Source organism: Oreochromis aureus, linkage group 22 (genome assembly GCF_013358895.1).
Source record: "Oreochromis aureus strain Israel breed Guangdong linkage group 22, ZZ_aureus, whole genome shotgun sequence".
Lineage (NCBI taxonomy): Eukaryota > Metazoa > Chordata > Actinopteri > Cichliformes > Cichlidae > Oreochromis > Oreochromis aureus.
Window position 1 is genome coordinate 38241867 of NC_052962.1, and position 13973 is coordinate 38255839.

General features: G+C 42.4%; 1 protein-coding gene across 1 annotated transcript in view; it reads right to left on the reverse strand.

Moving 5' to 3' along the window:
- LOC116317231 (ectonucleotide pyrophosphatase/phosphodiesterase family member 2) overlaps positions 1–5876 on the reverse strand; it is a 35704-nt gene extending 29828 nt beyond the window's left edge. The window contains exons 1-5 of the mRNA XM_031735929.2: positions 5576–5876; positions 3739–3844; positions 2345–2494; positions 232–357; positions 89–149 (exon numbers count right to left, since the gene is read on the reverse strand). Coding sequence (XP_031591789.1) covers positions 89–149; positions 232–357; positions 2345–2494; positions 3739–3844; positions 5576–5593 — 461 coding nt within the window. The 5' untranslated portion in view covers positions 5594–5876. The remainder of the gene's footprint in view (positions 1–88; positions 150–231; positions 358–2344; positions 2495–3738; positions 3845–5575) is intronic.
- Positions 5877–13973: the final 8097 nt, after the last annotated feature.

The window sequence follows — 13973 nt, forward strand, 5'->3', positions numbered from 1 at the left end:
GTTATCCTCCAAAATGGTGCTTCAGGTTTCTACAGGAGGCGTGGAGCCATTATGCTTTTTTAGAGACGCGGTTGGTCATCAGTCTTACCCTGCAGGGCATTCAGGACTCTTGATGTCCTCGCATTCTTCTTGCAGCCATGAAGTCTCACCTTGTGAGGAAACCACAGTACATCACGTACTTGAAAGCAAATTTAATCTTCATGTCACTTTGTTAAAAATGATGATATGTACCTTTGCAAATGGACTTGTAATTTGAGCAGCAGTCTCCTTTTTCCAGACAGTCCTCTGAGCAGTGGCAGGCATGGTCTTCGTTCCTCTCCTCCCCACACCGATCCGGTTTGCACTCAAAGCCTCCCTCTGAAGCGCAGACAGGAAGCCAGTTCATTGATTATTTACGTGTGTGAAAAATAACATTTTCACAGGATTCTCTGCAGTTCTTTGGAAATCTAAGCACATGCAATGATTCAACAGCTTGTAGAAGCAACTTTAGCAGCAATAACTTAAGCAGGTCTAGTCCACTGGTCCACTCGTCTTTGCAACGTTGCTCCAGTTGATTGAGGTTGATGGATATTTGTTTGTGCACAGCTCTCTTAATAATTTGCAACAGCAGTTTAATCTACATGATTTCTTGACTTTGACTGGGTTATTGTGCATTATGGCCAAACATGTCCACTCAGGCTTTGTCTCTCCAAAGGACATTGTTCCAGAAGTTGGGTTTTTTTTCTTCGATATATTCAGACACAACTTTGCAAACCTAATCTGTGCTGCCATGCTCGTTGTTAAAGATTAGAGTTCTATCCTGGCACCCTGTAATATCATGAAGTGTGAAATTTAACATGTGAATGACTTGAGGCCTCTGAGCCCTAGCTCTTGTTTTTGGGGGGATTTTTTTACAGTTAGCCTGAGCAGAGGTCTGACATCCTCTCCTGGGAAGACTGTGACATTGTGATTAGATATGCATACATAGATGCATTTGATTAGCTGCTTCCTACCCTATTAATTCAGATGAAACCAGGAAGGGTTTCATATCTCAAAACACAACACATCAGTGTGCTGCATCATGACAAACTCAATCTGATTACATCATAACGTTACTCTTACTGGCTCCGTGTAAGACTTGTGAAGTTTCCTGGGACACTAAACTGATGCTGAACCTTCACACAGCCTGGTTAGTAGGTGTGAACCCACTTCCATTAATAAATGACTTTCAGCTGTTCCCTTATTCACAGCAGATAGTGCTCTGTGTTGGATTTGGCATCTCAAAGGATTTTTGTCTCCTTCTGAGAATGAACTCTTTTGATTCTTAAGCAAAATCACTACCCAATCGAACCAGAGGAGGCCCTTCCTCTTAAGGGAGTAAGTCTTAAAACATGTGGGAAAAGGACCCATGGGTCACACTGCACAGTGGAATTGGACAGTGTGACTGGTACAAGTCCTCAGAGTCTCCTTCTTGTGTAGAAACCCATCCAGCAATCAAACTCCTGGACAGCATGTTCACTCCATTCACTGATTGTTGAGTTTTCTCATGTGGTACAAACTCTACAGAGCTTGTTGATTAAACCATTGTGTTACTGAGCCTTGAAAGTAATGCAGTGTCTCTGTGGGTCCATGACCATCTTCCAAGTCCCATGTTAGACGAGCTCAGGCTGCACATACGCCTTGCCTCCAGCAGCCTCGACAGCTTGTTCAACTTTAGCTAAATTCTGCCGAGTTCAGCTGCCTCCGAGTCCCCAATTAACCCTGTTCGACTATTTAACTGTCTTCTCCCAACCAACGTTTTAAGATCTCAGATCTCTGTTGCATAACAGAGGGTCCTAAAATGTGTTACAGATTATCCATACCCAAGCAATGCTGACTTTTTATTATACATTTTAAAAAGAAGACCCACAAGAAGCTCATGGTGGCTGAATTCATTTGAAGATTTTTTTTAAATGTTCCACAGTTGTTTACTTCATGTTTTCAAGATGAACCTACAGTTATATGTGATTTATGCAACCAAGATTTAAATTAGCATCAGATGAAAATGAGCATTTTGGCTTTTGTTAAATTTCCCTGTGTTACAAGAGAAAGTACTCATCCCGAGCTTTCTATGCAGTTCATCAGATGTTCGACACTATATGAAGCATATGCAGTAGTAAATATCTATACTTTTAATATTAGGTTTTTTTCAGACAGATATGTAGATACATTCATTCTGGGGGCTGTTACACATCTCTAAACTGCTTTTAAGGGTTTACATAGTCAGTTAGATGCAGTTAGTTCTGGACCACGAGCCACAGACTGGGTAAGAAAACAGGAAGCAAAGAAAAGAAGAGAGACGTGAACAAGGGTGTAGAAGACTGACCTGTTTTCAGGCAGTGCTCATCAAAGTCAGAGCAGCAGCTGTAGTAGGTTTTGCAGAGATTGTCACATCTGCATCCTGGAGGGCTGGCCACCTCCAGCTCAAAGCACCTCCCCTTACAGGAGCCTGCTGAGCTGACCCACTCTGAAATGACTACAGGGAGGGGAAGGGCACAGTGAGACACACATGCTGCAAACATGCCCAGATACAATGTTTACCAAGTATAATGGTGTACAGCTCTGATATAAAATGTGTTTTTATGTCTTTAAGCAAGATCGAGAAGTCACAGTACACAAGTTCTAGTTCGGTTTTCCACCATAACAGTCATTCAAGGTAAATTCAATTAATTTCCTATACCATTTTTTGTCATCTAGATCTTCGATGTCAAAACTCATGAATAAAACATTCCTGATGATGTGAAGTTAAAGTTAAATAAGTGCACCGCACTCATTCCTGTTTGAAGCTGCAGAGTTGCACAATGATCACCTGAATAGTTTTTATAAAACCTTAGATTTTCAGCAGATGTACCTTAACTTTATTAATGATATTATCCAAATATAAAGGTGAATAAACTAAATCTGTATTAAACAAGCAGCAACTTTGCAGGCTGACAAATGAGTCCATGGTGAAAGTAAAATGCAGTTCCTGAAACGTCCGCACGGAAAGCGAAACAATCCCATCAGTCTCCCAGACTCTCACGTGAATATGCTCAAAGATGGAATTAGAGTTACTATTTTCACTGTGTGAATATTTCCTTCCAGCCGATGGTGCGTTTCACATTCTTCGCAGAAACTTCTGGGTGACATCACACATGAATCAAACATGGAGAATGTAACATTGCATTTGCAGGTGGTGACGAGCACGAAAATCTAAATAACTGCGATTGATAATGAATCATATAGATGTTAATTATTGCTGTATGGCTAACGATGTTTATGGAAAGTTTTGTTCACATTGGCTCAACCATTAAGGGGGAAATATGATACATACAGATATATATTCACATATATCCTGCTATGATTAGAGTGAGATAACTCAGTAAGAAACCAAACACTTTGAATGCAAACACGGTATGCCTGTAGCTACTAGCTCGGTGCTAGGCTTCACCTCAGCTACATGAAGGCACTGAAGTGAACCTCCGTGTCTGTGTTGCTCCTGCCTTTTATAACATTTCATTTTTTGTGTGCTTGATGGTTTTTTTCTAGCCTTGATGCGTCTTAGCTAGTTGGTAACTTGGCACTACACATTTTAAACATCAATGTCATTTTGGTCAAAATGCAGAAATAAAGGTTTCCACCACATTTGATCAGATCAGTCTTCAGCTCACTTATAAGACTTTTCTTTTTGAACTCAACAGCCCAGAATAAGCGTTGCTAAGATATCAAGTGTGTTCTCACTTTTAGTATGAGATGGCGGGTTGTCTCCTCCCTCTGAAGGTCGGCTGGCTTGAAACACATAAGCTCTGCTGACATCAATGCCCCACAGACAGAACACAACCACTACCTGCAGAAAACCAGAGAGCATTACTTTTTAACACATTTCCACTCATAAAGGTCAAAGGTCAGGCTTGGAGCATCTCTAGAGCTGGTTCAGCTTTAGAGTCTTGCTCAGCAACACTTTACAAGTATTGATGTTTTCCAAAGTACAATTTAAAACATAGATTTCAGGTGGAAGCTAAGCAGCAAAGAACTGTAACTGGAGCTTTGTTTTATGTAGCTCCAAATGCTTTTAATAGGTTTAATTACACAATCATGCAGTTGGACATTTTCTTGCTTAAATAAGTAAGACTTTCCCTGAAGAATCAACTAGATGGCAACTTTGTTGCTCGAAAATCTGTTAATGATGAAGCGTACACAGCTGTGCAAGTTACCGTGCCATGTGCACCAGGTGCACTTTTACATCCACATACAGTCGCAGATGTTGAATCTCCTCACATGCTGATGGTCTCTCTTCTCTTTTACCCAAATAATAATAAAAAAGATTGACACAGATTTACATATTCAGAGTTCCCCTCTGCTACTACATGATGTCCACTGGGTGAAAGCTTTGATTTTTTGGAATATTTCCATTATGATATTTATTACTCTTCAATATTTTAGATGACAAAAACACTCTAATTAGTTGAAACCTTACATGAAGTAATATAAGTCAAACCATAAGTTAGACCATGACCTAAACACTGAGTTTAGAAACAAATGTTTGATCTAAAATGTGACTCACATCGGCGGTTCTCTCACGGACCACATTTGGCCTTGACAGACAGTTTGGACGCAGGGTGACCCTGGTCACCCCAGCTCTGCAACAGGTCAACCTCATATGTGTCATATGTCAGCTGTGGTAACATTTCTGTGCCATAACTGAGTTATAAAATCCCAAAGTAGCCCGATTAGGTCCAGATGTGTCTGGTAACTGGATATTTTTTGTTGACTCAGCATGTATTGGCCAGATGTTAGATGTATTGTGACTTCTCCTCCACACTACAGCTGTCATTACCTATGTCAATACAGCGTCATGACTTGTGGATCATGTCTGCCCCTCAGAGAGCTCAAGGTTGCCAATATCAGTATGTTATCCGGGTATTTTGATGTTAACTCAGTGTGGACTGGTGTGTTCTTTAAACTATGATGATCCAATGACTGATGACTAATTCAGGTATTATTCATTTTTAATATATTGCAATACCTCGCACACTATACAAGTAATACAAAACACTTATCAAAACATTGCTAACTTCAATTCATTCTAAAATTAATGATAATAATAGTGATGATGGTGATCAGACCCACGTCCTGAAGGACCGGGACGTGAGTGATCCATAGTGGAACCGTTAACCTACAGCTTTCTGCTTACCTTTACCTCCTACAGGTAAACAAATCTGCGACATTGTTGACAATGAGCTGTTCCAGGCTATCCATCATCATCATCATCATCATCATCTGTCCCGGTGTGAGTCAGACCAAAAATAACAGCAGCAGTCATCGCTGCTGCATAATCGATACTTCTCCTCAGAGTTATGCAATCCCTTCTTTCTTAAGGTAAAGCTTCCAGGTTTGCGCTTTGCGCTGATGTAAGGCACAGAGCGATTGTCTCGCTCTCAGGTCGATACATCAGATCTGCAGCCGTGCAATCTTTGTTTAGAGGGCAGGCGGGGCGGAGCTGGGAAACACTTTAAATGAAGCTAAAACTACACAACGCTGAAATCAAACCAACAAAACTGTCACAGTCTTACCGTACCAAATTTTCCAGAAGCATTTTCCAAAGAGCGACTCTACTTCTGGCATTCCCTTAATAAAAACTGAAAGATCAGATGTGTCCGACAGAAGGTCCTCGGTGCACCTCTGCAGATCGATGAAGCACAGCGCTGGCTTCCAACTCTCTCTCTCTCTCTCCACTTGTTTGCCTTTGCTCTCTCTCTCTCTCTCTCTCTCTCTCTCTCTCTCGCCCTCTCTCTGCCTCTCTCGGTCTTGATCCAATAAGAGATGAAGTAATGGTAACAGCTGCGCTGTGGTACAAGAGAGCGTCAGGTCGGGGTGACGCTCCGGAGTCCAACACAGTCAGCAGCATTGAACTGATCACAGAGAGAGGGGGGGAGGGGGAGGAGGGGGGTGTATGGGGGCACTCACGGGGAAAAGAAAATTGTATAATCTCTGATCCTCAGCCGTTTTCTGTCTTAAAGGAATATGTTGGTTTCATTGATCTGCTGGACAGAATAATTGGCCCTGATTTATGTGAGGTTGATGAAACTTTGTCATAATGAGCACTGACAGCTGGGATTTAAAGGTCTCTTTAGTAAGCTGCTGTGATTTTTTCAAAACAAATAAGAAAAGTGTGCATGGACACATATTGCATAACAAAGCAGTTTTGAATTTTCCTGAGAAATGTTGCACTAGTCTGAGTCAAAGTCCCAAACTGACCGCAAAGAACTGTACGTTGTCTTATCAAATGCTTAGCATTGCCTAATGACTGGTGGTGAAATCTGAGCAATGCACAGTAACTGTGAGCTGATGTTTCAGAAAAACAGAAAGCAGCCTCGCCCCAGTTTCACCCCATTTTGAGTCTTTATTCCTGCCAGTGTAATACTGAAGATCATCTGAAAATACCAGCAAACTGTGGAAAATCCACAGGACAGGGTTTGTGAACACTGTAAGCTCTGTTAAACTTAAAAAGTTCACATTTCCTTATAACTCAAACAGTAGGTTGAGCTAAACATTGGGCCTGTTATTTCACTAATCTTAAAATGAATTTTGGCTAAAGCAGTAAAACAGAACTGTTTAGACCAAGGTCTGCCACGTCGCTCAGTGACTACAGTGAGGATACTCCCTGCATGAATACACTTTGTGTTCTGTTTGCAAATGTTCCAAAACAGAGGGACCAGTGAGCCAATGCCCATGACTTTCAACAGGAAAGTACTGCAGTGCATAAGGATGGACTTTCCACGGGCATCTATGTAAAGATGTGGGCAGTGAGGGCTTTTAAAGTAAACCTGTTTGTCTCTGCTTTGAGGTGTTTTGGGGTTTTTTTTTACTGTTTCTATGAAATTCACATACCTCAGGAATAATTCACCAGTGCACAATCGTCCCTCAGGCTGTGTTCCTCTTTGTTCACAGAAGAAGGTCGAGTTTCTTCCAGGATGAAGGAGGAGTTCATGTCAGATGCAAATAATTCAACTAAGAAAAGCACAATTATGGTTACTGTTTGTTTGGTTTTCACAGAGCCAGCAAAGAAGGCCCTGACACTGCTGTTCAAGCATAAAGTAAAGCTTATACTGTGGTTATGGAGTAGCAAACATGGGCTGTAATTTGCTGAAGCTTTACTTATAAATTCATTTATTTAAGTTTATACTGAACATGGCTTTACCCTATTCTGAGATCTGCTTGTTGTCATGGAGATAGCCCACAACAGCCCCACCCACCTGCTGTCCACATCTTCTGTGAGGGGGAGCAAATCAGAAACAAAAGATCGATGAGCTGAAACAGCATGCTTCAGACAGGATGAACCAAAGTTTGGTATTAAAGCAAAGAACAGGTAAAAAAAAAAGAATAAATAAATGAGGAAAATTGATGGGGGGTAATATACCAAAATAAGTAAAGTGCTGATACCAGCTGAGGAAATGAGCTCATACACCATAGGGTGTCTAGGATCTGAGGGTGGCGTGCTGGAGAGATTCTCAGTGTACCGCCTGGAGTGGAAGAGGCAGCCTGGGGCATGGGGGTCTGGATATCTCTGCTTAGAGAAGCAGCAGAAATTTGATGGATGAAAGGATGGATTCAGTTCGAACCGTGAATCGCGCAGGTCTACTCCAGTAGAAATCAAGAAGAAAAAATATGGTTGTAAACGTGTCCACTAATATTCCCGCCTGCTGCAACACAACAGCAGGCTATTAAAGGCTATCCAGAAGCCGTGTGTACAGGACCACCCACATAGCCATTCTGCCCCGTAAGCCTCCGCCTCAGACAACGACGACAAACTTTTGGATTTGTGTTCGTGAGACACCTCAGAGGTGACACAGATGCACCTCAGAGGGCTCCATTAAAGCTCGGTAGAATTGAAGACGTTTTATAAGTTTCCTTTACTTTAGACACACATGCTCAAATTTCAGTGGAGAGGTCAGAGGTCATGTGCTGCAGGTCGGCATTTATTGACTTGTTCAAGGACATCAAACACATCAGTTTACTCGCCTGTTTTTTTTTACTGAAGCAATCAAAGTCTGTTGTATTTCAATGCATGTGAACCTACTTGAAATTCATGGCATAGCGAAATAACCAAATCATTAAATAAATGATTAATGGCCAGCACTTGTAAACACATGTAAACATTTAAGGGACTTTGTATACATGTCAGGTCCCATGAACGGAGAGAAAAGGCTGATCCACAAGCATCAGAAGCCGTTCAGCTCAGCCTCGGTCTTTCTGACTGAAATGACTGAAAGCGCAAAGATACCTGAAACCTGCAGTGCAGCCAAATCAGCATGTGAACGTCTCACATTTCTCACTGTGCAAACAGCGAGACGGAGACACAACACTACGAAGAGAACGCTATTAGTCAAAGCTATCTCGTCTCTGCACTCTCTCTGATGGCGCCCTGTGTACGGCGGGCGTGAGCCTTCAAAAGATGTTTATCTGTTCTGTACGGTTGGATGATGACCACAGAAAGTCAGAGCTTAGCCATGTTGAACAGCACATGCAGGCTTTTAAAAGGCTCTGCTCTCACTGACAGTCTGCACTCTGCTGGGAATACTATGTTGGGGGGGTTACTGGGGGAAGGGAGCTCTCTGGGCTTTGAAATTGATCTGTACATCCATCACCTCAGGGAGAAACATCCTCGTCTTACAAAGACCACACACAGGCATAAACAGTCACATATGCATGGGCACGCATTATACAGAGGCACGGCCCACGGCTGCATCCCAGAAGCACACACAGTGATTTTCATGGACAAGAACACAAAAGCCAAAACATTTGAAAGCATTTTAAGAAACAGGGCCTGATTCATGGTTGTTTCTGAGCCTCTGGAAGCTTTGATGCAAATACAAAGATTACACGTTCCTACCAGCTGGTGTGTTCACATGTCTCACCTGAGGCTTTGGCTGGCTGATCCCACGAGGTGCTCAGGCCACAGCTTGAATTTCAAAGCACCTGGACAAACCACAGCAGCAAAACCGGTGAGATATGGAGGTGCATGAAGCGCAAAAACATCCAGACTTAAAATGTTGTGTACAGGCATTTTATTTCATTCTTCAGGGTCACCAGGGGCCTGCTGCCACCGGGTGAGGATGGCTGGGTGGATATTTAGTTACCTTGTTATCTCAGTATCTGAGTGCACGAGGAAAATTCAAAAGACTTTGCAGACATGCAAATATAAACACATGCATATGAAAACTTTGCAGGGTTTTTTTTTTTTTATTCAAATCTTCAAACTTCAAACACGAGATGAAATAACAGTTTGCGACCGAATCTTTATGTTCATCAGCCTGAACTGAACACTGACTCATGAACGTTGTGGACAGAAGCGCTGACTTTACAGAATCTGAACTTCCTTCTCTCGTGGCTCACAGTGCCGTTGTCAGCTCAGCCTAACCGGAGAGGCAGGAAGGAGTGTGACACAACCAGAAGGGCAGATGCTTCCTAAACAGTGCTTACACATGCACAGTCTGCACTGAGCCAGCAGCTTACTTACTAGGTGATGGTTATGTGATTGCATTAAGGTGCCAATGACACCACTTAACTTTAACACATAAAAAGACAGTTAGCGAGAACAGCTGTTTGCGTTTGTGTTATTATCAGTTGCAGGTCAGCTCCATTTTTAAAACTACAAATACATTTCTGACAGATTTAATGTTAAACTTCAGCTTTGTTACATCACTTTTATGATGTTTGGGTCATTTTTTGCTGGTTTTTCCTGCTTCATTCTAAAAGCTTATAAACTTACTGTCATAGGCCCGGCTCTGGGGACCCAGGGTTCATGAATAAGTGGACTTGTTTATATTTCTTGGGCTGGCAGTCCTCACTGGTCGCCCTGCCTGTGTGTCTGTTTAACAATTATGTGCTGTTGTTGTTGGCGGTGTCCTGGTTTCCCTGGGACACCAGGCCTGGAGTGTGTTTCCCACCGTGAGGCCAGCCACACCTGATGAGGGATAATTACACGCATCTATCGCTGATCAGCCTCGTCTGAGGGACTGTTTAACAGAGTAGCTGAGCTGCAGTGGATTGTTGTGAGAATCCCAGTCAGTTCCCAGCTAGTTTGCAACAGTATCTTGGTTCTCAGCTCTCGGCATGTACTAACAGCTGCCTGTTGTTGTTTCCAGAGGGTTGCAGAAACGAGTAGGAGTGGAGCACTGTTGTACATCAGGATAAGATTACTCACCACAGACACCAGGAGAAGCCACGGCACGGGAGCGGGGAACGAGCACAGGAAGAAACCCCGTGGAGAGGATTATTTGGACCTTTGTTATTTGATTCACTCTAAATAAACGCACTGACCTCCACACAGGAAGTCCTGCCTTCGGGCCCTACTTTCTCCATCTCTGACACTTACTCTGGTTTTCTTTGCCTGTGCTTCTTTCCCAGCTTGTGTGATTGTTGTAATAGTACATACGAAAGAAAATAAAGAGGAGCATAATAGTCCCTTTTAAAACAATCACACTTAACATCATCTTTCTTTATAAACTTGCTACAGTTAACACATTAACGCATGGCTGCAGTTCCCACCACTGAACAGCTTCCACATGTCTGAAGCAAAACGTGGAAATGTTATCATTACACATTTAAATGTGTGTTTAGAGCGACATGTGCTCCTGAATGCAGTTTGAAGTTCAGATAGCATCGCACTGAGATACATGAACTCTTTGCTCATCGTAATTCTGGAACAGTAATGTACTTTGGACAGGGTTAATATTTGCCTCACTACGCTCAAACACACACCCACACAAACAGCCGGGTCCAGTGTTCATGTGTAACATGAGATATTTTATACATAAACTGCTTTTTGTGTCACTCAATTTCATTTCATTTCTATTGTCCCAAATCATTCAGCCCAGTGCACTTCATTAAGACCACAAGCCAACAGTGTCATTGAAAACAGAGACAACGAGTCAAAAATCGAACTCAGAAGCTTTTAACAGTTTTCAGAAAGAAAAAACTATCAGAACACCAAGGATGTGACAGGCAGAGACAAGTGCTGACTCTGCTGGAGCTGGTCAGAGACTTCTGTCAGAGAGGAGAACAGGGATTAATTAAGATCCAGGATTTAAGTTCTTGATTGGTTTTATTTGGCAGGTGAGTGTGCAGGCAGCCAACCGAGCCCAGAGAGATGAAGGAGTGGTGGAGAGCACGCAGGCAGGTGAGCAAGGTAAGCATTCTTCCTACAGGTGAACAACTCAAGTAAACCAGGTAAGGGTGACGGTGAGAAGAACTAGGGGAGGGGCTGGTTATCATAGGCAACACTTATCCAGCAAGAAATTGCAGACGGTCCTTAAATACCACAGGACTTCTTTACTGGGATTAGCAACAGCTGAGGCACAGGAACAAAAAACCTCCACCAAAGGGGAGAAAACCCAGCTCATTACCCCACCTGAGGGCACGGGCCAGCAGAGAAAGGAGGAAAACCCTCCATCCCAGCAGGGACCCTGACAAAGAAAGAAACTTTAGTTAAGGTGAAGGCATCATGACCAACTCCACCCTGCAGTTTCTGTGCAGGCTTTGGGGAGGACGTGAAACTTGTTTCCAATCAGCAATTCTGTCAACAGCTGGGCCCAGTGTGGCTCTCCACCCTCAGGTGTCCTCTTTGGGTTTTGGTTGTGTCTTGGTTTAGTTGCAACACTGCACTTAGAACATTTAGTCAATAATGGTGCTAAATCCCAGCAAGGCAAAAAATAATTAGCAATCACTTCATTCTATATTTGAATATGTTCACGTCACAAACTCATTCTCACAAAGCAACACAGCAGACTTGAATAAAGCAGCACAACATTTATTAACTGTTAAGAAGAAAATTTAGCAGCGACGGTGTGAGTGAAGCTTTTGTCCAGCAGAGGGCAGCAGTGGTTCTTTTACAAAGGAGGTGAGGCGGTACCTGCAGAAAACAGGCAGAAGGTCGGAAATATTAAAGTTTACTCATAGTCCTGTAAAGATGAACAAAAATAAACCATGCCAAACATTTTGTGCCGTACTATAAGTCAAAGTCAGATCTTTACAGCCCCAAAGCTGCAGCTTCATATTTGTATCTGCACGCAGCACTGATGACGAGGCGCTTTTAATGGATGATCTTTCCAAGAGTCAGGATTTACAGCTGAGAAAAGCGCCGTATATTTAAATAAAGACAGTGGATCAATAGTTAAACACGTTAACAGTTCTGTAAAACATTATGTGTATTGACTGTGCTGCTCTGTGTCCTGTAGTCTGGGAGCTCATTGATCCGTGTAATCAATGAGACACGACAGCGTTAGATCACCGCTGCTGAGGACAATGTTCCATTATTAACGAGGAAGTGCACAGCGAGTGATACTTAATCAGTGGATTTTACATCCACGAAGCTTCCAGCAGTCAGTTATTCAAACGACCTCAAAACATGTCCAAATCTCATCGTGAGCAAGACGCTCACAAACGGAGGCCTCACATGCTTTGCTCAAGGGCACTTCTACTGAATATGCAGTGAGAAAGAGAAGTGATTAGTCTTTTTATAGTCTACTTTTTAACCTTTATGTTTTCCCTCACTGGGAATTTAATTACTTTGTGATTAAAGAACTAAAAACGGACATTATAATAAGCCCATCGAGACAAAGAACCTCATTAGCGGCTCTTATTGCTCGTTCTTGTGTCACGTGTGCTTTAATGTAACCGCTGTCTCGGGTGATTGATTCTAAATGAAGCCCAATTGTGAAATAAGCTTTTAAATTTAGGACAAACATTTCCCATACAAAGGTTATTAATGAGCTGCTATTTTCTACATTCTCAGAAAGATTAATGAAATTATATTGTGAACGTCAGCTGCTTTAGATCTACTTCTACAGACACAAATCAGTAGATATGAAGCCAAACAAACAAATGTTTGTTTGTTTGGCTTCATATCTACTGATTTGTGTCCATGCACATCAAATTTTCCAATTTTTCCAAGTCGATGAGGTTGGTGTGGTTTCACCACTCACACAGAGACCAGTTTGATAAAAAGTGAACCACACTCTTTGGTATCAATGAATCACTCACCTGCTGGGTAAAAGCACCAGTTCTTCCTGTTCCTTGTCATATTGCTCTGCCAGCCTATATGACAGCATTACTCCAGCTTTGAAGTTGTCTGACTTACTCATCTGAATCTTCTCTCAGCCCCAGATCCTCCTCCCAGACTCCAGCCTGCATCTCTGTGTTAGGAAGATGGGCCGGGGGGACCCAGCTCCATCTAGCTTATTCAGAATATGTTGAAACTTTTATTTGAGTCACTTGCATTTGTGAGTTCTGGTTCAGTTTTGAACAGCTTGGTTAGCTTTAATTAGAGTTACCATTTATTTATTTTTTTGCTATCAGTGATGAAGACAAGAAACAAAAGTGAGCTCCAGAAAGAAAGAAAATAATGTGGCTGACAGAGCTGGCTCTGTTTTAACATGCAGACAAAGGAGCAACATGTAACACGAACACTTAATTCAACTGAGACAGAAGATTGTTTTTACACTTGGATCTTTGGGAATCAGCTTTACTCAGCACTCAAAACAAACTCAGAACTGCTGTAACCTGCTGTAACCTGCCCGTCCTGGTTTACTTCACATTATAAGTTTGTAGGCTTGCCATTCACACATCACATGCAGTGAGATGCTCAGAAAAGACATAGAACTCCGACGTCCTGCAGGTTTTAGATGTGTCCTTGATCCAACACAGCTGATTTAAATGGCTAAATGACGTCCTCGACATGTCTTGAATTTCTCCAGAGGCCTGGGAATGAACTAGTCATTTGATTCAGGTCTGTTGACCCAGGGTGAGATCTAAAATCTGCAGGACACCGGCCCTCGAGGCCTGGAGTTCCTCCACCCCTGCTTTAAACTGTGAACAAAGAACACTTCAAATAGTCTAAAACACACTGAAATTCGGTGGTTTTCCATTTTCTACTTATATGAAATCAAGGAACTTCACTGGGGCCCCACTACACA